We start from the raw sequence: 25,174 nt of genomic DNA, 5'->3' as shown, positions 1-25,174 counted from the left end.
CCTGAGTAGGGGCGGGGAATAGCTGCGTAGAAGAGTTGTGTAATGGCTTGGATCATCTGTCCGTCTGCACCCCACCTTCCCCCCACTGGGTAAGTTACCCCCAATAAAACTCTGTGTGAACGATATGGAGTGGCTTGCTTCGTTCTTCAGTATCAAAATACCTCTCAGTCTGGAGGGTACATTACTGACCCTCCTCCACTTTCTAACACCTGCCTCCTAACAAAAAAAGGACCTCTGGTCATTGCTACTAACTTTGGGAGCCCATCTGCTGAGCTCTTCAATAGCACCTACCTCTGCAAGTCCTTCTCCTCTAGGTTACTCTGTGGCTGCGATTTCTACCGGAAAAGATGTTCACTTTGTTGCTGGTGCTCCTCGGGCAAATTACACTGGCCAGATAGTGCTATACAGTGTTGACGAGAATGGCAATGTCACCGTTATTCAGGCTCACCGAGGTGACCAGGTAAAGTCCATTTTGTAGCAGATGAAATTAATCGTGGGGTCAACCAGAGCAGATGAGGAGTGGGGAGTTGATAGAAAAGGAAACTAGCATTGAGTGCCTACCCTGTGGCTGCTTCTGTGACCTGTATTCACTTGAAGGTTCCTTAAATCTTCACAATACTGAGATCTGTCGCCTTCTAACAGGTAACTGGGCATTTACCTTCTTAAGGTCAAAGAGTTTTCATGGGGTTGTGCTGTCATTAAAACCCAGTCGTGTGTAGACTCAAAGCCTGTGCTGTTTGGTTATATCCAGCTGCATACTTTTGACTCCCTAAATTACTACTACATGTGTATTATTGGGTCCTAACCACAGCTTTGTTGGCAAGCTCTTGCGAGGAGTCAATGATCTGGAGGAAAAGTGAGAAGACGGGAGCAGGATAGCGTTGTCAAGACTGGGCTACTATATCTGGACCTGTCAAGGTGTCCTGTGGCTTTGATGTTTCTAAAATTAAAGCAACTCTCTTTTCCACCACTTTCTTCTCAACATGACAGTTTGATAGAACCTGTGATGACTCCCAGTCATGTCTGACTAGAACAAAGGCCAGCTGAATAGATTCCTATTTCCTCACCAAGCAGCTCTAACCCATGGGCTTGGCACATATTTGAAATAGGCAACCCTGATCTCTGACAACAAATTTTCCTTCCTGGAGTTAGAGAAACCAGCTATTTACTTTTCTCTTTTCTGGAATTAAGTGTGATCCTACTGTCTATGGATTTTCCAGGAGTAAGAGAACCTGAGTCTTTGACTTCCTTGACCACAAACCAGCTATGGCCACATACTTTGCTCTCTTTAAATTTTAAAGAACCGTGCTTTTATTGTGAGGAAAAACAATGACCGTGTTATAGGATGAATCCTTTCTTGTTCATTGCCAAATCCTTAAGAGGTATTCACATAGGCGTGCAATGAGCATTCGGATTCCCAGCCTCTCATTTCATTGTATCTCCACCTGCTCCCCTGTCCTGATGTATCTGAGAACTTGTCTCTTGTGCAAGATCATACTACAGACACTTACATCACACATGCCTGCCCACTCTTCTCCACCTAGAAAATTCCTTGTTTTTTAAAATGCCGTTTATATAACACTTAATCTTTCTGAGCCTTCCTGACACCTGCACTCTGATCACACAGCATTTGGCCATTGCCTCTATTACAACCTACTTAACTGCACAGGCAGGCAAAGTCATTTGTCCCAACTCCCTCTTCCCCCTCCTGCATTTCTCTATGACACACATCACAAACCTCCTAAATGTTTCTCTTTTAAATGTGGTCTTTGACCCACCAGCACCAGAAACACCTGGGGTACTTATTTAACATACCGTTTTCTAGATTGCACCCATTCAGAGTCTTTCTTGGTGATTTGTGTGCACACTAAGGTTTAAGAACCAAGTGTTACATCATGATACAACCTGAGAGAAGGGACTGTTATCTATCTTAATGTTTCTAGTATCTTACAGGTAGTAAGTGCTCTATTTCTGTTTGTTGAATGAGTAAATGAAAGTTCAGTATAACATTAAGAGTATATGAGTCATAAGAATCCTAAGGTTAATATGCTTTATCCTTACAGATTGGCTCCTATTTTGGTAGCGTGCTGTGTTCAGTTGATGTGAATAAAGACACCATTACAGATGTGCTCTTGGTGGGTGCACCAATGTACATGAATGACTTAAAGAAAGAGGAAGGAAGAGTCTACCTGTTTACTATCACAAAGGTAAAAAAAAAAAGCATTAAACTGATTCAGTTGAATTTGCTTTAATATTGGTAAATAAAAAATTAATCTGCACTTTTGCAGAAGAATCAGTGAATGATCATTTTCCCTTTTTCAAGCTTATTTGTTTTGAGAGAGGAAGGGAGGGAGGGAGAGAATCCCAAGCAGGCTCTGCACAGCTTGATGCAGGGCTCAAACTCCAGAACCATGAGGTCATGACCTGAGCCGAAATCAAGAGTTGGACGCTTAACTTCCTGACCCACCCAGGCGCCCCTTGAATTATCATTTTCATATGTAGTATAGTTTATATTTCATCATTTTGAGGATGTCACCATTAAAATTTTAAAAATCACATCAAAAAGCATAACCTGTAGAGAAAGAGCTACATGTATAGTGCACTGCCATTTTCCATGAGGGGTCTTTGAATCTATACTGTACAAATGAAGTCCTTATATAAATGCACATCATTTTTGAAATGTATGTACATGCACACACAAATGTCTGTGTATTTCCTAAGTATCTCATTCAATTATTCTTCTTTACTGTGAAGAGATCATAATAACAGAACTATCCTGTTGACATTTTACATGAAAAAGTCAAATTGTACCAGGCACTTTGCAAACTTTTATATAATCCTGGATGTTTTCTACATTAGTTTGTCAAATTCTGTTGCTTAGTGTAGCAGTTAGGTATGCGTATACCCAGCTCTTGGAATTTTTAGTCCTTGCACATAAAACGTAGCATACACTAACTGGACTATGCTCTCTAAGTCCATGCCCAGAAGTATAATGAACTTGGAACTGAAAAGAAAACCAAAATTAAAGGCACAAGTTGACCTAGAAAATTAGAGAAAGGATGGAAAAAAGAGAAGTTGATGTTAATATAATAAATATTATGCTTTGCTTTTGTGGTAGTTTGTCCTACCTTACTTATTTAAATTAATGTAAACATTAGCTCTCAGATAGAAGCAATTAAAACAGTTCTAAAGCATTTAAAGATGTGTAATTGAATATTCAATAAAGGAGGGGCAAATATAATTGTTTAAAAATTTAACAAAACCCTAGTTTCTTAAATGTTTCCTGTCAAATATTCTGAATTATCATTGTTGAAGATGAGAAGATCTCATAATACTTTGTCAATCTTCATAACAAAGTGATTTCCATAAGATTATTATAGAGAAGAAAGAATCAACACTGACCCCGTTTCATGGATGAGGAGCATTGCTCTCTTGTGAAGTCATGAATTATTTCCATTCTTGATTTCAAAATCTGGAAAAAAAAAACCTATCTTTTACAAGAAAAAAAATTTTAGGCAGACTTATTTTTTTTTTATAATGTGACATTAACAATCTCATTTTCTTTTCTTTTTTTTTTTTTTTCTGAGTATAGTTGACATACCATGTTACATTAGTTTCAGGTATATAACAAAGTGATCTGACAAGTTTACACGTCCCATCCCGCTATGTTCATCACAAATGTAACTACCATCTGTCCTTTTACATTATAATATCATTCACTATATTCCTTATGCTGTGACTTTTATTCCTGTGATTTATTCTTTACATAACTGGAAGCCTGTATCTCCCTCTCCCTTTCACCTATTTTGCCCAACCCTACCCCCTGCCCCTCTGGCAACCACCAGTTTGTTCTTTGTATTTATGGGTCTGATTCTGCTTTTTATTTATTCATTTACTTTTTTTTTTTTTTTTTTAGATTCCACTTATGAGTGGAATCATATGGTATTTGTCTTTCTCTGACTTATTTCACTTAGCATAATACCCTCCAGTTCCATTCATGTTATCTCAAATGGCACAATCTCCTCCTTTTTTATGGTTGTGTAATACTCACACATATGTGGACACATTTTCTTTATTCATTTGTCTATTGATGGATACTTAAGTTGTTCCCATATCTTGGCTGTTGTAAATAATGCTGCAATAAATATAGGAGCACATATATCTTTTCAAGTAAGTCTTTGCTTTCTTTGGGCAAATATCCAATAGTGGAATTATTGAACCATATGGTATTTCTATTTTTAATTTTTCGAGGAAACCGCACATTGTTTTCCACAGTGGCTACACCAATTTACCATACTACCAACCAGTGCACAAGGGCGCTCCTTTTTCTCCACATCCTTGCAAACACTTGTTATTTCTTGTCATTTTTATTTTAGCCATTCTAACTGATGTCAGTTGATATCTCATTGTGGTTTTTATTTGCATTTCCCTGATGATGAGTGAGGTTGAGCATCTCGTCATGAGTCAGCCATCTATGTTTTCTTTGGGAAAATGTTTATTCAGGTTCTCTGTCCATTTTTTAATTGGATTGTTTGGGTTTTTTTGGTGTTGTAGAAGTTCTTTATATATTTTGACTATTAATCCTTTATTGGATCTTTCATTTGTAGATATCTTCTCCCATTCGGTAGGTTGTTTTTTGTTTTGTCAATGATTTCCTTTGCTGTGCAGAAGCCTTTTTATTTTTGGTGTAGTCTCAAGTTTATTTTTGCATTTGTTTTCCTTGCTTCAGGAGACGTATCTAGAAAAATGTTGCTATTGCTGACATCAGAGAAATTACTGCCTGTGTCGTCCTCCATGATTTTTATGGTTTCAGGTCTCACATTTAGGTATTTAATCCATTTTGAGTTTATTTTTGTGTACAGTGTAAGAAAATTGTCCAGTTTCATTCTTTAACATGTAGCTGTCCAGTTTTCCTAGTACTACTGTCTTTCCCCCACAGTCTCTTCTTGCCTCCTTTTTCATAGATTAATTGACCATATAATTGTGGGTTTATTTCTGGAGTCTCTAACCTGTTCCATTGATCTGTGTGTCTATTTCTGTGCCAGTACCATACTGTTTTTATTGCTATGGTTTTGTAGTATATCTTGAAACCTGGAATTGTGATGTCTCCAGCTTCATTCTTAAGATTGCTTTGGCTATTCAGGGTCTTCTGTAGTTCTATACACATTTTAGTATTATCTGTTCTAGTTTGTGAGAAATGCTGTTGGTATTTTGATGGGGATTGCATTCAGTGCGTAGATTGCTTTGGGTGGTATGGACGTTTTAACAATATTAATATGAGCATGATGGAATGTGTTTCCGTTGGTTTGTGTTGTGTTTAGTTTCTTTCATCAGTGCTTTATACTGATTGGAGTATATGTCTTTCACCTCTTTGGTTAAGTTAATCCCTAGATATTTTATTTCTGGTGCAGTTGTAAATGACATTTTAATGTCTTTCTGCAGCTTCATTGTTAGTATATAGAAATGCTACTGATTTCTGGGTATTAATTTTTCATCCTGCCACTTTACTGAATTTATTGCTCCCAGTAGTTTTTTGGTGTAGTCTTTAGGATTTTCTCTATACAGTATCATGTTGTCTGCATATAGTGACAATTTAATTTCTTCTTTACCCCCATAGATGCCTCTTATTTCTTTTTTTGGTCTTATTGATGTGGCTAGGACTTCTAGTATTATATTGAATAAAAATGATGAGAGTGAACATCCTTATCCTGTTCCTGACCTTAGAGGGGAAAACTCTGTTTTTCACCATTGAGTATGATATTATTGTGGGTTTTTCATATATGGCCTTTATGATGTTGAAGTGTCTTCCCTCTAACTCCACTTTGAGAGTCTTTATCTTGAACTGATGTTGAATCTTGTCACATGCTTTTTCTGCATCTATTGAGATGACCATGATTTTTATTCTTCATTTTGTTGGTGTGGTTTATGACATTGATTGATTTGTAAATATTGAACCATCCTTGCATTCCTGTAATAAATCATACCTGATTGTGGTGAATGGTCTTTTTAATGTATTGTTGCTAATTCGCTAATATTTTTCTGAGGACTTTTGCATCTATGTTCATCAGGAATATTAGCCTATAGTTTTATTTTTGTGGGGTCTTTGTCTGGTTTTGGTATCAGGGTAATACTGGCCTTGTAGAATTTATTTGGAAGCTTTCCTTCCTCTTCCATTGTTTGGAATAGTTTGAGGAGAATAGGTATTAACTCTTCGTTAAGTGGCTGGTAGAATTACCCTGTGAATCCATCTGGTCCTGGATTTTTTTATTTTTTGGTTTTTTTTTTTGACCAGTTCAGTTTTGTTACTTATAATGGGTCTGTTCATATTTTCTTTTTCTCCCTGGTTCAGTTTTGAAATATTGTATGTTTCTAGGAATTTACCAATTTCCTCTAGGTTGCCTAGTTTATAGGTCTATAATTTTTTATAATCCTTTATATTTTTATGGTGTCAGTTGTTACTTTCTCTCATTTCTTATTTGGGTCCTTTTTTTTCCTTGATGAATCTGGCTAAAGGTTTGTCGATTTTGGTTACCATTTTAAAGAACCAACTCAGTTTATTTATTTATTTTTTTTGCCTATGCCATTTATTTCTTCTCTGATTTTTATTATTTCTTCTACTCACCTTTTGTTTTTGTTTGTTCTTCTTTCTCTAGTTCCTTTAGTGTAAGGTTATATTGTTTGTTTGAGCTTTTTCTGATTTCTTGACACAGGTCTCTATCACTGTATACTTCCCTCTTGGAGCTGCTTTTGCTGCATCCCAAAGAATTTGGACCATCGTGTTTTTATTTTCAGTCATCTCCATGTTTTTTTTTTTCTTTGCTTTATTGACCCATTGGTTTTTTGGTATCATGTTGTGTAGTGTCCATGTGTTTTTTTTCTTGTGATTTATTTATTTATTTATTTATTTTTTTTGTGATTTATTTTAGTTTCATACTATTGTGATCAGAAAAGATGATCTTCTTAAATTTATTGAGGCTTGTTTTATGGCCTAACATGTGACTTATTCTACAGAATCTTCCGTGTGCACTTGAAAATAATGTGTATTCTGTCGTTTGGGGTTGGAATGTTCTGTATATATCTGTTATGTGCATTTAGTCCAATGTGACATTCAAAGACACTGTCCTTATTGTTTTTTCTGTCTGGATGATCTATCCATTGATGTAAGTGGGATATTAAAGTCCCCTACTATTATTGTATTACCATCCATTTCTCTCTTTTTGTCCATTTATATTTGCTTTATATATTTGGGTGCTCCAGTTTTGGGTGTGTAGATATTTACAATTGTTGTATCCTGTTGTTGGATTGATCCTTATTATTATGGAATGCCTTGTCTCTTATTATGGTCTTTTTTTTTTTTTTTTTGAAGCCTATTTTGTCTGATATTGTATTGCTACCTGGCTTTTTTTTTCACTTCCACTTGCATGGTGATATTTTTTCTATCCTTTCATTTTCAGTCTGAATGTGTCTTTAGGTCTGAGGTGAATCTCTTATAGGCAGCATATAGATGAGTCTTGTTTGTTTGTTTGTTTGCTTTTATTTTGTTTATTCACTCTGTCACCCTATGTCTTTTGGTTGGAGTATTTAGGTCATTTACATTTAAAGTGATTATTGATAGGTATGTACTTTTTGTCATTTTTAAATTTTTCTGGTTGTTTTATTGTTCTCCTTTTTTCTTCCCATTCTCTTTGTGATTGGTGAGTTTCTATAGTGTTAGCTTTCTTTTTCTGTATGTATGATAAGTTTTGGGTTTGTGGTTACCATAACATCACAAGTAGATAGCAGTCTGCATTAATTTGATGGTCATTTAAATTCATACACATTCCAAAGGGGGAAGGGAAAACCTTTTTCTTTTTCCCCTTCTCTTCCCTTTTTACTCCCTTCTCCACATTCTATGTATATGTTGTCATATTGTACAGCTTTTTATTCACTATTTTCTTAGGCCTAATTATGGCCATATCTTTTCCACTTAAAGAAGTACCTTTAATATTTCTTGTAAGGCTGGTATACTGGTGATGAACTCCCATTATCTTTCATTTGTCTGGGAAACTCTTTGTATGTCCTTCAAATCTGAATGATAATCCTGCCTAGTAGATTATTCTTGGTGGCAGGTTTTTTCCTTTCAGCACTTTGAATATATCATACCACTCCCTTCTGGCCTGCAAAGTTTCTGCTGAAAAAATAAGCTGAGAGTCTTATAGATTTTTCCCTTCTAAGTAACTTCTTGTTTCTCTGTTGCTGCTTTTAAGATTGTCTCTTTATCTGTAACCTTTTGACATTTCAATTATTATATGCCATGGTGTGAACCTCCTTGGGTTCATCTTGTTTGGAACTTGTTGTGGACTTGGATGTCTATTTCCTTCCCTAGGTTAAGGAAGTTTTCAGTTTTTATTTCTTCAAATAAGTTTTCTATACACTTCTCTCTTCTCCTCCTTCTCCTCCTTCTCCTCCTTCTCCTCCTTCTCCTCCTTCTCCTCCTTCTCCTCCTTCTCCTCCTTCTCCTCCTTCTCCTCCTTCTCCTCCTTCTCCTCCTTCTCCTCCTTCTCCTCCTTCTCCTCCTTCTCCTCCTACTCCTCCTTCTCCTCCTTCTCCTCCTTCTCCTCCTTCTCCTCCTTCTCCTCCTTCTCCTCCTTCTCCTCCTTCTCCTCCTTCTCCTCCTTCTCCTCCTTCTCCTCCTCCTCCTCCTCCTCCTCCTCCTCCTCCTCCTCCTCCTCCCTCTCCCCCTCCGACCCCCTATAATATGAATGTTTGCTTGATGTTGTCCACAAGCTCTCTTAATCTATCATGATTTTAAAAATTCCTTTTTCTTTTTGCCGTTCAACTTGTATGCTCTCCATTACCCTGTCATCCAGGTTGCTGGTATATTCTGCATCTTCTAATAAACAGTTGATTCCCTCTAGTGTGTTTTTATTTCAGTTATTATATTCTTCAACTCTGGCTGTTTTTAATATTTTCCATGTCTTCATTGAAAGTCGCACTGAGATCTTCCACGTTTTTTTCCAGCCCAGTATCTTCACAATCATTAAATTATTTATCCACCATGTCGCTTATCTGTTTCATTTAGTTCTTTTTCTACGGTTTTTTCCTTCTTTCTTTTGGAATGTATTCCTCTGTCTCTGCATTTTGCTTGACTTTGTTTCTGAGGATTAGGGAGAATGGCTATTGCTCCTGAACTTGAAGGATGGTGAATGGTACTTGTGTATGGTGTCCGCTTGTGCAGACTGTGTGTGCTTGGTGGCTTTTGCTGGCTGGCTGGAGCTGGATGGTATATGCTAGTTACTCTTTTAAACTTTAAAAATTTAAAAAGAAAAACTTTGTTTTTTTAATTAAATTTAAAACAAAAACAAGGGGAGCCGTAAAATTCCACAGCTTATTTTCTGTGTCCTGGTACCACAGAAGCTGGTGTGGGCTTGCAGACCCTGGGCTTGCTGAGGTGGCAAGCTCCCTGTGATGACCAGACCTGCCATTTATAGTGTTGAGACCATGGGGCACCTGGGTGGCTCAGTTGGTTATGTGTCCGACTTCGGTCTAGGTCACGATTTCAGCACTCCCAAGTATGAGCCCCACGTTGGGCTCTGTGCTGACAGCTCAGAGCCTGGAGCCTACTCCGGATTCTGTGCCCCTTCTCTTTCTCTACCCCTCCCCAACTCGGGCACATGCACTCTCAGTCTTGCTGTCAAAAATAAACATTAAAAAAATTTATTTAATAGTATTGAGAGCTGCCTGTTATGGCATCTGAACCTACTAATTAGGGTGTTCGGACCCTGCTCCAGTCTGTGCTTCTAAGATAGAAGGGAAGAGAGTGTCGCTACCACTCCTTGGCCCTTTTAAAACTGCCTCCACCATGTGGCAGAGTTCTAGTGTTGTCTGTTTTATATGCTGATTGCTTTTTTTTTTTTTCCAACGTTTTATTTATTTTTGGGACAGAGAGAGACAGAGCATGAACGGGGGAGGGGCAGAGAGAGAGGGAGACACAGAATTGGAAACAGGCTCCAGGCTCTGAGCCATCAGCCCAGAGCCTGACACAGGGCTCGAACTCACGGACTGCGAGATCGTGACCTGGCTGAAGTCGGACGCTTAACCGACTGCGCCACCCAGGCGCCCTATATGCTGATTGCTTTTATTTTTCTTTTTAATTTTATTTAAATCCAAGTTAGTTAACATATAATATAATGTTTCAGGAGTAGAATTTAGTGATTCATCTCTTACATATAACACCCAGTGCTCATCCCAACAAGTGCCCTCCTTACTACCCATCACCCATTTAGACATCCCCCACCCACCTCCCCTCCAGCAACCCTCAGCTTGTTCTCTGTAGTTAAGAGTCTCTTATGGTTTGCCTCCCTCTCTATTCTTACCTTGTTTTTCCTTCCCTTCCCCTATGTTAATCTGTTTTGTTCATTAAATTCTACAAATGAGTGAAATCATATGGTATTTGTCTTTCTGCCTGACTTATTTTGCTTAGGATAATACATTCTAGTTCCATGCACGGTGTTGCAAATGGCAAGATTTCATTCTTTTTGATCAGAGTAATATTCCATTATACATATACATATACATGTATACATATTATACATATACAGGTACATGTACATATACGTGTGTATGTGTATACACACACACACACACACACACACACACACACACACACCCCACATCTTCTATGCTAATTGCTCTTGTAAACTGTGGCTTATTTTCTGTGCCAAGAATAGAGAAATCTGTTCCTGGTCGCTCAGTACTATGCATTCCCACTGCATCAGTCTCCCTTTGTTACTGTGCTCCCATCTCTCTTGTTGTTCTCTTGCCATTTTTTCTATCTTTGGTTGTTCAGTAACTGTTCAGTCAGCCCTCAGTTCTTTTTCAGGAGGAATTATCCTTTTAATAGGTGTAATTTGGTATGCTCCATGGAGGAAGTGAGTTCAGGGTTGCCACCTTGGACCAGAACCTAACTGTCTCATTTTTGACATCCTATCCCATTATAGTTATGCCACTCTTCAGTAATTCTTAAGTAAAGGTCTAAATTAAGATACTGTGGTTTTTTTTGTGTCTCCACCTTAATTTTATTTAAGATACTAGTATATTTTCATCAGCAAATTTTAAATCAAAAGGTTTGGAAACAGGTAAAGAGTCTAATGTTTAGGGGAAAAGGAGCCAAAGGTATGGATAGTTTTATGTAGGTTGTACAGTCACCATAAAGAGAATTCCCTCCTTTCACTTTGGTCTATGAGCACATATCCTATGAATTTACTTGCTAGAATTCTTAGGTATGATTCTCATCATAAGTAGAGGATTTTGAAATCGAGATTCAAAATTGTCTACTTTTAACAGTTTAAAAATTGGTTTGGGCATCACTTGCTGTGAATTTTAATGATAAAAATTATAAGGTTTTGCTTTAATCATCCCTTTTTCCCCTTTCCAAGGGCGTTTTGAATTGGCACCAATTTCTTGAAGGCCCTAAGGGTGTTGAAAATGCTCGGTTTGGTTCAGCGATTGCAGCTCTTTCAGATATCAACATGGATGGTTTTAATGATGTAATAGTTGGTTCACCTTTGGAAAATCAGAACTCTGGAGCTGTGTACATCTACAATGGTCACGAGGGCACTATTCGCGTGAAGTATTCCCAGGTAACCCGTGAGTTTCATGGTGATGTACTGACATGTGAGTATCATCCTGTGAGAGCTAGGGACTAACCATTCAGACAATCCAATTTATAACACTTATTTTAGAACTTTATTCATTCATCAAACAACTATTTAGTGAACCTGTTCTAGGTTCTGGATATACTATAAAGAACAGGACAGATAAAATTCTGCTCTTCGTGGATCTTACGTTTTTGTCAAGACTAAGGGAAAATAAATGAGATAAAGTGGTTCAGATCATCATAAATGATAGGGAATTTAAAAACATTTTTTTTAAAGTTCAGGTATGGGAGTTATCAGATATTCTAAAGGGTGACCAAGAGGACCTCATTGATCAGGCAACTTTCCAGTAAAGTCCTGAAGGAAGTGGGCTAAGAGAGCAATCACAACCTTCAAATCCCACTCCATTCACTCATCTCCTTCTGCTTTGTGATTTTTATATTAAAAGATTCATGCTGGTTCTTTGACGTGGCTGCAAGGATGATCAACCGATGAGAAAGGCTGTGATTGAAAAACCAATGGAATTTTGTGGAGAATAAAACAACCTGAGAAGTGGCTATATAGAGAATCTAACAGTGCTATATAAAAGCTCCTTTTTTCTACTTCAGTTGTTGTGCATTATAAGTTCATGTCAAACTTGCTCTTTCAGAAAATCTTGGGATCTGATGGAGCCTTTAGGAGCCATCTCCAGTACTTTGGGAGATCTTTGGATGGCTACAGTGATTTAAATGGGGATTCCATCACTGATGTGTCCATTGGTGCCTTTGGACAAGTGGTTCAGCTCTGGTGAGTCCATGGAGAGCCAGACACAAACTAGCTAACTAAAAAATGACCTGCTAAGTAGAGCAGCAGATAGCTGTGCAGGAATTGTGGAAATACCACATGCATTATAAAAGACTCTAGGACGTTTATGGATCATAGTTTATATAAAGGAAGACATGTGTTTTTCCTCGTGGGAGAAAAAAAAAATTTGCTTAATGTTGCCATCAAGTGCCTCTTCTCTATATGGTGAGCAGAAAAAGTACATAGAAAAGACAAAGGCTTTGAAATGGTATCCAAGATATTACTGAATATTATCTTTCAAATAGCCTTACCTCAGCTCACAGAAAGGAAACCTCATGAGAATGCCCTAAAAAATACTGAACATTCAGACCACACAAGTAAAGTGTAATTTCTCATGTGGTTATGAAGTAACTTTTGAAATTATTAGTCATAAACAAGAAGCCATTATTTAGGTTTAGCTGACCTCCCATTGACCTCGGTAGGAGTTGAAGAGCAGGGAGGAACAATAAGGGATTCCAGGGCTATGTGATTCAAGGACAAAAATAAATATATGGGGTTGGCCAGGGATTGGAATCAGAAGGAAATTAAGAATTTGATCAAGAGTCCTCCTCAAAAATATATTTCATTCATTCGTTGGTCTCTGTTGAAAAATGTGCTTTAAAAGTCCAAATACTTCAAGAACAGAAAAACATCACATATCTATGTGTTGTTTCAGAGTCTTATTGAACTATTTACAATATTTCACTTGTGCTTTTAAAAACCAAATGCATTATTTTGAGTGCATCATCTTAATGAAAACTTAATGTGGGGAAAAAACTCCTGGATGATATCTAAGACTGAAAAATTTTTAAATATATTTACTGAATAAAATCAGTTAAGAGTAGTGTGCTACTAGAGAAACACAAGGTATGATAACATAGTTACGTGACTTATTTTTTAAAAATTTTATGAGAAATCATGTTTCAGTGAACATCACCCTCGAGCCATCTTGGTGGGCTTCATCCTTGGTAGCCTGGATTATTACTATCCTATGACACTCCTTTTTTTTTTTTTTTTTAAAGATTATATTGTTTAAGTAATCTCTACACCCAAAGTGAGATTCGAACCCACAACCCTGAGATGAAGAGTTGTATGCTCCACCAGTGAGCCAGCCAGATACCCTGACACTCCCTTTTAATATAGTCAGTGAGGACCAAAGTTTTTTCTTTGAAGGTGGATTTGATTCTTCAAACAAGTCAAGATACATGGAGTCAGATCAATTTATTGAAATGATTAGTCAAGCTAGGTTCGTGCCATTTTGTGGTCACATTTTTTAAAAATTTTTTAAATACTTTGTTTAAAATTTATTTATTTTGAAAGAGAGAGAATGAATCCCAAGCAGGCCCCATGCTATCAGTGTGGAACCTGATATGGGGCTCAAACCCACAAACGATCAGATTATGACCTGAGCCAAAACTAAGAGTTAGACGCTTAATTAAATGGGCCACCCAGGCACCTCTCTGGTCACATTCTTACAAGGTGCTGAGACTGGATTTTCTGGGTAACTTCCTGAGAAAAGTTTGAAATGATTTTTGTAAACTTGTTTTTTAAATCCGTGGCACCATCTACACTGGGATAAAAGATTGACTTAAAGAAAGAGATTGACTTACAGAAAACATTCACATAGACATTTTAGATCTTGTAGGTCTGAGGACACATTGGATTTGCCATTGGAGGTTTTATGACTGCTTACTAGGGGGCCTTATAGGTACCTGATTAATGAAACAGTTTTTCAATTGACTCAAGTCCTTCAGGTGGTTCCTGAAATTAAAAAAAAAAAAAATGTTTTCTGCATCTTCTTGTATTTTTCAAAACAATGAAGTTACTCATTACTGCTTGCTGCTTTGTAAATACTGGAGTGTGTACACAAAGAGTCATTATGATGAAGTTGACAATTTTACTGGCAGAGGAACTAGGAGACCATGGGTTCTAATTTCTTACTTGCTAACTGTTAGTAAAGTGAGAAGTTACCAAATGTTTTCTCTTTTGTTTCAGACTTTTTCACCAATAAAAGGGAGACAATATTTGTTCTGTTTCACAGGACTGTTACAGGAGCAAATGAGGCCATGTGTATGGCAAAGCCCTTCAGATATCTAAAGGGCTGTGCCAGAGTCAGAAATGTGTAGCACCCTGCCCGAGAGATGCCTCCGCCACTCTGGTGTCACGCTAGTTGCCACCATCATGGTCATAAGCCACACGTCCAAGAATCGGTGGCAACTATTAAGGGAGGCGACAGGGAGACCCTCCTCAGCCCTGCCACCCCCACCTTGCCACCCGCTCTGTCCCCTCCATTTGTGGGAAGAGGAAACATCACTGCTTCCAGCTGGCAAAACACAACAGGGACCGTGACTTTGGAAATTTATTTGCAAAGAGGTTGCAGACTCACGTCCTGCACTCATGCATGCATTAAACAAATACTAAATGTGGATTGGGCTGGCAATACAGTCACAAAACACAAAAGACATTATCCCTAGATGCTATTTTAGGGCTTTCAAATATGAAATACCACTAAAGTGCTTAGATCATGCAGAGAATGATTAGATAATGCTGGCCCTGGGTCCTCTAGGTAAAGGTTATCACGTGTGCACTTGGCAGGAAAATATCTGTTTCTGTTTATGTCTTTCAGGTCACAGAGTATCGCTGATGTATCTGTGGATGCTTCCTTCACGCCAGAAAAAATTACTTTGGTCAACAAGAATGCTGACATAAAACTCAAACTCTGTTTCAGTGCAAAGTTTAGACCTACTAAGCAAAACAGTCAAGTGGGTGAGTTGGCCTGAAATAATCTGTGTGGAGATAGGTGTGCTTGTAGAGTTTTAGTCCTGACTGTCACCTATACTTTGGATTTCTAGGCCAAAAGAAATAAGGGTCTTGCAGACATTTCAGTTGCCACTCCTTTGAGGTGCCTGAGCATAGTTAATTAGACATGGAAGGTTTGATTAGATCTTCCCTTCACTGTCTCGAGAAGATAACATTCTGCCACAGAAAGTTACTATGTCTGTGATCTAGTCCCAGGCTTGCTCAGCAATATCCTTCAAGTTTCTTTTACCCATCGGTTCCTCACCCCAAACCTTGAGCACACACACATGACGCTGGTATACACCCATATTAGTATGCTGTGTGTCAGCTGTGACATGGCCTAGATACGAAGCGTTCAGTACAGGTACCAAATACTCCTATTCTTTTTTTATTTTTTTAATGTTTTATTTATTTTTGAGACAGAGACAGAGCATGAGCAGGGGAGGGGCATGAGCAGGGGAGGGAGACACAGAATCTGAAGCACGCTCCGGGCTCTGAGTGGTCAGCACAGAGCCCGACGCGGGGCTCGAACTCACGGACCGCGAGATCAGGACCTGAGCCGAAGTCGGCCGCTTAACTGACTGAGCCACCCAGGCGCCCCCCAAATATTCCTATTCTTGAGAAATTAATATGCGTGAAATAATGAGAGAGAAGATATAAACCAGTATGTAGTTTGTGCCCAGTGTTTTAAATGCTCTAATGCAGTGAAGTGAATAAAACTCTGATATGTGACCTGTCAGAAGGCGAGAATGAGGAAAATTGGACAAACTGTCATCTCTCTCTTGGACCAGCCAAGTCCTCTTCCAGAACTTGGCCGAGTCCTTTCTAACCACTGCCCCTCACGTTCGTCTCTCCTGCTCCAGCCCCCACAGAGCATAGCAATTGATTTAGCACTCGATCAAACACTGGCTTCTTTCATTTGCTGCTTTTTCATGGGTTCTAATCCTCCTTCCTTCGGAGTCTGGCTCTACACTTCAGGCACCTGCAGTTCCTACAAGTGTTTCATTAAGTGGTTAGCAAACCAACTTAACCTGCCTCTAATATTTTCAGCCTTTGTCATGATTCATACCAAGAAATACATAGGTTAAAAACACAAAGCAGAAGTTGGATTCCCATCCTGGCATGTCTTCCATAGTTTCCTACTTTTTGTATCTATCTGGCATTTTTCCTTTCAGGTACTCAAGTGCTGACCCAACTTGGAGTAGCACATCTCACAGACCTGCCCTGGAGCAGGTCCATTTGAGTAGCCATGATAGTTGAGTCAAAAATCATTCCCGTACAAATGCTAAGTGGCTAGATATAATGTACTGCATGGTGACTATAGCTAACAATACTGTACTGTGTTGTACATTTGAAGATTGCTAAGAGAGCAGATTTAAACGTTTCTCTCTCTCTCTCTCTCTCTCTCATACATACACACGCGCGCGCGCACACACACACACACACACACACACACACACAGAATTGGCACTGTATGAGGGGATGATCTGTTAATGAACATTATTGTAATCATTTGCCAATAGTTACATATACAAAATAACTGCACTTTACAACTAAAACTCAGTACATCTCCCTTACATCTCAATAAAAACTGTGTGTGGCGCGGGGAGGGGGACATTAAGTGGCTGGTCTGCTTAAAACATGAATTTGGGAAATATATTAGTTGGCAGAAATAGCTGGCTGGTTAGCTCTCCTGGCCTGAAAGCATGGATTTGCCTCCTATATCTTCCACTTTTTGACGGGGCTTCACTCCTCTGTTACCAGACACTCGAAAGCAGACTTCAAGAATGTCCTTCCCTTCAACTTGCTCTTTCTTCCCATTGGGTACCTTTTCCTTGATGTCTTCAGATCCACACAGACAAGCCAACAGTTGTGATCATTTGTCACTTAATTGCTTGGCAATAAGAGTATGTAAGACCTGAATCCCATCTTCACAACTTTGAAAACTAAACTTATAAAGCATATGGTCTTTGTTATTTACTGTATCAGATGCTCACTCCATTTTAAAAGTTTATAACATAAAAAAAATTAATGCCCATCAGACTATACCTTTTTACCAGACTACTTGAAAAAAAAAAAAAAAAGAAATCATATGATCATGTATACTAACTTTGTCCTAGCTATGTTCCCCTCCCTGGCATTATTTTTTCTTTGTATTATTTTCACCACTTAGTTTTAGTTCATTTGATTCACTTCTATTTTATCTATCTTTGTGAATTTCACTAAGTTCTTGGAGCAAGAAAAACTATACATCTCTAATAGGTATTTTAAATGTAACCTGTGGAATTAATGTTTTTGGGAAGTCTATTCAATCTTTAAAATATTGAAAATCATAAGATAGAGTAAGCCCAGATAAGTCAGCTGATGCTTTGAATAATATCAGGTTTTCTTTCTCAATTTTGGATAGCTTTAGTTGAAGGCTCTGATACTTTGTGTATTGGCAACTGACATCAGTTTTTATTGCATTTTTTTTTCATTTTCATTTCCCTGGGTTAGTAGTATTATCTCTGTTTTATAGATGAGGAAATGGAGTTTCAAAGAGGTTACACAAATTGCCTAAAGTCCTAGAACTCATAAATGGTGGAATTAGAATTCAAACCAAGTCCGTCGGATTCCAAACTTATTCCTGCAGAGTTGCATGCCTTCCCTGAACTAAGCATTGAGAGTGTTCCCTCAGAGTATCTCAGTTAACACTCAAATTAGTTAATCTTCACAACTGCATGGAAAGTGAAAGAATGAATTCTGATTTCAAAATTACCCCAGTTTGGGGTGCCTGCGTGGCTCAGTCGATTAAGTGTCCAACTTCAGCTCAGGTCATGATCTCAGAGTTTCTGAGTTCGAGTCCCGTGGTAGGCTCTGTGCTGACAGCTCAGAGCCTGGAGCCTGCTTCGTTTTTTAAAAAAAAATTTTAATGTTTATTCATTTTTGAGAGACAGAGAGAGAGCATGAGCAAGGGGCAGAGAGAAAGGGAGACACAGAATCTGAAGCAGGCTCTGGGTTCTGAGCTGTCAGCACAGAACCCAACACGGGGCTCGAACCCATGAACCGTGAGATCATGACCTGAGCTGAAGCTGGACTCTCAACTGACTAAGCCACCCAGGTGCCCCAACCTGGAGCCTGCTTCAGATTCTCTGTCTCCCTTTCTTTCTCTGCCCCTCCCCTGCTCACAGTGTGTGTGTGTGTGTGTGTATGTGTGTGTGTGTGTGTGTGTGTGTGTGTGTGTCTCAAAAATAAATAAAAACATTAAAAAATTTTTTTTTAATTACTGCAGTTTTATTTCTGACCATGCCCTAGCTGTTGTGAACAGAGCTGGTTTATTTTACCTCTTTTACTATGTTTATTACCTGAAAAATGAGATGATAATATCCACTTTCTGGGATTATAGTAAAACTTGTATAAGATAACATACAAGAATGTGTTCAATTGTAGGTACTCAGTAGCTATTTCTTTCTTTAACATATCACCATGTTAGGGGTGATGAAACCAAGGCTTGAGAAGTGAGTAATTTGACCAAATTCATTCAGTAGATTTCCTGGGGGCAAGTCTACTATTCTCCCCACTGCTTCAAGCCACACTTCTCTGAATCACTCTCTCTGTATCCACAGTCACCTACGTCACACCAGAGTGTGAATTACAAATGTCATGCCTGTCTGCAGTTCACAATCCATCAATGTAAAGACTGTTTTTATATTTTCTTGAAGTCCTTGACTTCACCTAGTAAGATACAATTAGGCAGGGATGGTTTTTCTGTAAAAGTTTATTTGTACTAACATTTCTTTGTGATTTTTATCCTAGCCATTATATACAACATCACAATTGATGCAGACCTATATTTATCCAGAGTAACCTCCAGGGGGCTATTTAAAGAAAATAATGAAAGATGCCTGCAGAAGAATATGATAGTAAGTCAAACACAGAGTTGCTCTGAGTACATCATCCACATACAGGTAAGGTCTCCGTCATCTCTGTCACCTCCTTTCCTCTTAGAGACTAATGAATGGTCCAAGTCTAAAAACGAAGCTTACAAGTTAGAAAATGGTTGCCCTTCTAATTAATGCTTTTCTTGTCTAAGTTCATGAGCAGGAAATCCTGTTATCTTTATGCTAATATATGGTCACATTCTATTAATATGTTAATAGCATAGAAATATTTGGAATTACAACCAAAAGGCTAAAAAATAAGATTGTTAAAGAAATCGAAGACAGTGCTTTCTTAAATGTTTACCAGGGAGAGCTTTTAGTAGACAGTAAATTTTATTTTAGCATTTTCCTATCAGGGAAAAATTTTATTTTAAGCTGCTGAAATGAACAATGCCAATTTTGATTTCCACTATTGGGTTTAAATTAATATAGGACAAGAATGGTAGATTATGAGGTAACTATTACTCTAATCTTATGCCACAGTTACTACAGTTCACATAAATTTTGAAAATCTCACAAGTAGGAAAAATTCTCGGGAAAATTTCCCACAGGAAATTTATTTTATAAATTATATGAATATTTCCCCCTAGAAACCATGTAATGGTCTTTGAAAGTGTGATTTCCTCAGGAAATCAGTTTTAAAAGAACTTCTTAAGAATTTTCCTAGAATATGGTTCTCAGCATTTAAAATGTATAAGAATTGCCAAAAAAAAAGTTTATAAAATGCATATTCAGGGTCCTCACCACCAGTAATCTGGATTTGAACGTCCAAGGAATATGCAGATTTGAGAAGGTACTCCCAGATATTTCTGATACAGATTGATGATACAGAGATCCCATCTCAAAAAATGTTAAGTATGATTTGGAAAAACAAAGTTAACACAGGAATTAAAATCCATTGATTGTTTTAATTTCTTGTTCATATGAAAGAAGTCTTATTTATGAAGGCCTGGACCTTTTTTAAGATGCTGACTATACAGATTCTTTAAAGGGATAAAAGCTGGCTCCCATTCTCTATTTTTTTTTTTTTTAATTTTTTTTTTTTTCAACGTTTATTTATTTTTGGGACAGAGAGAGACAGAGCATGAACGGGGGAGGGGCAGAGAGAGAGGGAGACACAGAATCGGAAACAGGCTCCAGGCTCTGAGCCATCAGCCCAGAGCCCGACGCGGGGCTCAAACTCACGGACCGCAAGATCGTGACCTGGCTGAAGTCGGACGCTTAACTGACTGCGCCACCCAGGCGCCCCTCATTCTCTATTTTTGTGCTAAGTGGTAGATCAAATAAAACATGGAGTCCATTCTGGGGGAATGAAATCAGCCAGGCTGTCATTCATATATACCTCCTCTTCACACAAATGTGTCCTCGTGAAGTTTTTAGAAGATGTGTGCGGTTTGGGTCAGTGCAGAGATCTTGTTTCAGTTAACACAGTATATTGGATATCAACACCACACCCACTTTGTGCGCCAACCCTGCAGCCAGCTGAGGAAACCTCTCCTTACAGTCAGGACGCCATGCTAGTCTTGCCCGCCAAAAGGGCTCATGGCAGGAGTAAATCCTGCCTGTGAATGGACTAGGTGATAACAAATATCACTACTCAGGAAAAGGCAAATTGGATTTTTAGGGTTTACCATTTGTAGAGATACTGTTCTTTCCTGAAAAGAACTGAGGGCAGAGTGAAGTTGCTATGCAGGCGGAGTGGAGAAGTTGTACTGGTAGCTGGGTAGAGTCGGCTTTAATGACTGCCAAGTGATAGTCGCTTCATCTAATGCATGCAAGAGGCAGTGTCGCTTCTCACGTACATGAGGGCCAAAACTTGGGGGACTTGGTTTCCCATGTGGGAATCCCCTTTATCTGGCTTTGCAGAGCAAGATTAGGTTCTGACTAAGGAAGGGAGTTCTCTTGTCGTTGTCTGACACTGGCCCTGAGCACCTTCCCATCTAGGTCATAATATTCCCTCCCAAAGATTTGGTCAGGATATCTAAAGACTATCTTAAATCTTGGCAGTAGGAACTGGAATGACCTAGCCAACAACCCAAGAACCATGTACTGATAGAGAACACGAGCGGGGGAGGGGTAGAGAGAGAGAGGGAGACACAGGATCTGAAGCAGGCTTCAGGATCTGAGCTGTCAGCACAGAACCCGACTCGGGGCCCGAAGTCAAGAGCCGTGAGATCATGACCTGAGCCAAAATCGAATGCTTAACCGACTGAGCCACCCAGGTGCCCCAACAGATGCTTTAAGCATTAAAATTGGGCAGATCCTCTAAATATTTATAAACTACTTGTGTATGAATAGCGAGATCACTGACAAGCTTAACTAAGATATGCTGCTTCAGATTTTTACTGAACCCAAGTCTCTAGGTTTCTTAATAGTGAAGAGGCTAAGAGCAGAATTAAGACCGTAAAGAAGCCAGAGTCTTGAAAATTCAAAACAAGGGTAACTCCACATAATTGAGAGCAGACTGTGTCCTTAATCTTGAACACGTTTGTCGTCATTTTCTTGTTTTGAAGCTGCCGTGCCCTAAAAAAACTGCTTCATTGTATCTCTGTGTGTTTAGAAGCCCTCTGATGTTGTCAGCTCTTTGGATCTGTGTGTCAACGTCAGTCTGGAAAACCCTGGCACCAGCCCTGCCCTGGAAGCCTACTCTGAGAAGGCCAAGGTCTTCAGTGTAAGTGCGTTTTGCCCTTCTTGGAATTCAGACTGGCTAAGAAAGCTTCACGGTCCCTGCGGTACTGTTTGAAAGCTACCTAGGGCAGAACTTTTCAATTGTTAGTCTTCTAAATGAAACACTCTTCTGTGTGAAATTCATCAGCATGCAAGTTCCACGAAGACAGCAGTTTTTGTCGTCTTCCCTGCTCTATTCCCAGCCCCTTGAGCAGTGCCTGGCCCACTAGAGGTGTTCAATAAAGCCAAACACCTTGTGCTCACCATCCACTTAAAAAATGTTACCAATACCTCTGTTCTCTGTATCCCTCCCTACCCCCATCACATCCACATTCATCTTGCTACCCGAGGCAAATCATCACCTTGCATTTTGCATTTATCAATGCTTTTTCTTCCTGGTGTTGCTAACCATGTTTATATTGCCCAAATATTATTTTTGCATGGTTTTGGGCTTTATATAAATGGAATAATACTACATATATTCTTCCACAATTTGGTTTTTAAGTCCAGAGCAAATGTGTAGGATTGTTTTTCCTTTTTTGTAGATCCCTTTCTACAAGGAATGTGGGGATGATGGAGTTTGCATCTCTGATCTAGTTCTAGATGTCCAACAGCTGTCAACTGCTCAGTAAGTCTGCTTCAGAGCTCAGCGTAAAACGTAGAAATAAGACACAATAGGTCTCTTGATTCAAATGAGTGTTTATGGAGATTTTTTACTGCAAAAGAAACATCCATAACTAATAAAGATCTTTAAAATCTGAACTTCAGTTTTTACCATCCTTATAGGAGTAAAACAAGAAATAAAAAACCATTTGTATTTGGATGGCTCCTTTCCCTACAATGTGATTAAAGTCAATGAAGAAGAAAATCCAATAGCATTGACTTCTTTGTTGTCTGTATCATTTTACTATGAAGATAGTTTATTAAACAACTTTCTCAGTCTTCCAAATCTAGAGTTTTATCTTCTTATTTTTAAAATGAGTGAAGGATTTGAACACTGGCCCTATTAACCTTAATAATTTTCTTCCTTTCCTTTTCACCTGTAACAGAGATCAACCCTTTATTGTCAGCAACCAAAACAAAAGGTTAACATTTTTAGTAACGCTGAAAAACAAAAGGGAAAGTGCCTACAACACTGGAATTGTTGTTGATTTTTCAGAAAACTTGTTTTTCGCTTCCTGGACCATGCCGGTACGTGATGACACCCTGTGCTCACTGCTCTTGTGTCTCCTGCTTGTTGTTAATTGGCCCTCTTCTTCACGCTCAGATCCCAGTGGGCCGTGTGCTGTCTGAAGAAGCACCTTACCCCTCGCTGTGCTCAGTCCCAACTTTGGGGCTCCCAACTAGTTAAACCACATGAGAACATAGCCTGGCCCTCTATCTAGACCAGTTCTGCTTCACAGCTTGGTCACTTTTTCCTTTGCCCTGAGACTTGGCCAGACACCTACCATAACTCTTCTCAAGCCATCTGTGTGAGGAGGCCGCTGTGGTGCCGCACAGACCCTTCGAGCTGCACTTGCTCCGAGAAATGAGAGTCCCACAGCCGAGTCCAGGCTTTGTAACCACAGGCCATGCTCCTGCCAAGATGATGCATTCCAGCGAGGCCAGTTAATCATGTTGACTTGATCACTATACCAGGAACACACTTGGCCATGCACGCCCCTCTGGCCCCTCCTCTGCCACCAAGCAATGAACGGGAGAGGAGGGAAAAGCTGAGATTTCCCAAATTCCCTACTTGACAAAAGGATTAAAAATGGTTTCATCCAAGTTAAAGTCAACACAAACTTAACAGATTTAACATTCTAAATCTATTCTGACCTCAATGCTTCAATTTCCTGTGCCAAATAAGAACTTCTTATTTCAAAGAGGAAAAAAAAACACAAGGAAAACTAAAAAAGATTCTTTAAGTTATTTAAAATACAAACACCAACATATGATTTTGTTCTATTTTCTTGAAACTACTAATTTCAAATATATTGAGAGAAAGGTATGTAATAAAGATAGCATTTCTAAATATTAAACTTATTCTGTGCTTTGGAAATAGAAGAACTAGGATTTACTTCTGGGGGAAAATTCCAGTATTTGACCTCACTTTTGGCTTATTGGGTGTCCTGTTAGCAATAAAAATAGTATATTAGCTATGTGGACAGTATAAGATTTTCAAGTCTTGGGGGACAATAGGTTAGTTCAGTGTGAACCAGTTCTGCTAAGATGTCCGTGTGGTTTATACATCTTTCAGCATGTACGCAAGCACGTGTGCACACACACATGCAAAATACTGATTGGTCGTTGTTTCCTTGGTGTCTTTCAGGTTGATGGGACAGAAGTCGTATGCCAGATCGCTTCATCTCAGAAATCTGTTACCTGTGATGTAGGCTACCCAGCTTTAAAGACAGAGCAACAGGTACAACTTGCATTTCATCCTCAAATCCACACTGGTCCCTCCTCGGCACTAGTGTTAATTCACCCCACCATTCCACCTTCTTTGTTAGGTAACGTTATTTGACAGTCCTTACAAAAGAACTAGCTGCGTATTTAGAGGATGCTTTTAAAATATCTGAATGTTGTAAATTATTAATAGAAGTGGGATTTTCTCCCATGTAATTCGTTTCAAAAGCACATACAATATGGAGAGTTCTTTCTTTCTCCCTTTCCCTCCCCACCCCTTTCTCTCCCTCCCTCCTACCCTCGCTCCGTTTCTCCCTTTCTCTCCCTCTCTTTCTCTCTTTCTTTAATTTATTGACCAACACTGGTCAGAGTGATGTACAGAGTCACAGATATCATTTGTTACCCCCTGCTAAGCAAGTTTCACATCAACACAGAGCTGTCAAATTCAGTGAAGGAGATATGCCTGTGATGTGATGATCTATACATGTCACTTGAAAGGTAAGCCCTCTGATTCTAAAGGGGAGGCATGCTAAATGAAGCAAGGTGGACAAATAGATATTCTACAAAGATGAAAGCTTAAGGTATATAAAATCCAGATCAAATTGGAGTGAGTTTGCTTTTCTGGGAACCATTTTTTTAATCGGTCCCTGAGTACAAACCACCATAGATTAATGAGTTTTAATTTTGGTTATAGGTGACTTTCATGATTAACTTTGACTTCAATCTTCAAAACCTTCAGAATCAGGCATCTGTCAGTTTCCAAGCCTTAAGGTAAAACCTCATGAAGTCTTGAATTGATGATAGATGACTTCAATAATAGTTCTCTTTAAGTAATTTCCTAATGTTCGTTCCAATAGCGAAAGCTCTGAAGAAAACAAGGCAGATAATTTGGTCAATTTCAAAATCCCTCTGCTGTATGACGCCGAAATTCACATAACGAGG

General features: G+C 38.8%; 1 protein-coding gene across 1 annotated transcript in view; it reads left to right on the top strand.

The window, feature by feature from the left end:
• The window catches only part of ITGA2 (integrin subunit alpha 2), a 110,678-nt gene that overhangs the window by 66,219 nt on the left and 19,285 nt on the right, over positions 1-25,174 (top strand). The window contains exons 12-23 of the mRNA XM_045438253.1: positions 315-460; positions 2,064-2,207; positions 11,418-11,621; positions 12,286-12,422; positions 15,085-15,224; positions 19,053-19,204; positions 21,738-21,848; positions 22,390-22,472; positions 22,894-23,035; positions 24,156-24,248; positions 24,927-25,003; positions 25,090-25,173. Of these exons, the coding sequence (XP_045294209.1) occupies positions 315-460; positions 2,064-2,207; positions 11,418-11,621; positions 12,286-12,422; positions 15,085-15,224; positions 19,053-19,204; positions 21,738-21,848; positions 22,390-22,472; positions 22,894-23,035; positions 24,156-24,248; positions 24,927-25,003; positions 25,090-25,173 (1,513 nt within the window). The remainder of the gene's footprint in view (positions 1-314; positions 461-2,063; positions 2,208-11,417; positions 11,622-12,285; positions 12,423-15,084; positions 15,225-19,052; positions 19,205-21,737; positions 21,849-22,389; positions 22,473-22,893; positions 23,036-24,155; positions 24,249-24,926; positions 25,004-25,089; position 25,174) is intronic.

Source organism: Leopardus geoffroyi, chromosome A1 (assembly GCF_018350155.1).
Source record: "Leopardus geoffroyi isolate Oge1 chromosome A1, O.geoffroyi_Oge1_pat1.0, whole genome shotgun sequence".
In the NCBI taxonomy this organism is placed as follows: Eukaryota; Metazoa; Chordata; class Mammalia; order Carnivora; family Felidae; genus Leopardus; species Leopardus geoffroyi.
This window is presented reverse-complemented; position numbering and strand designations above follow the sequence as displayed.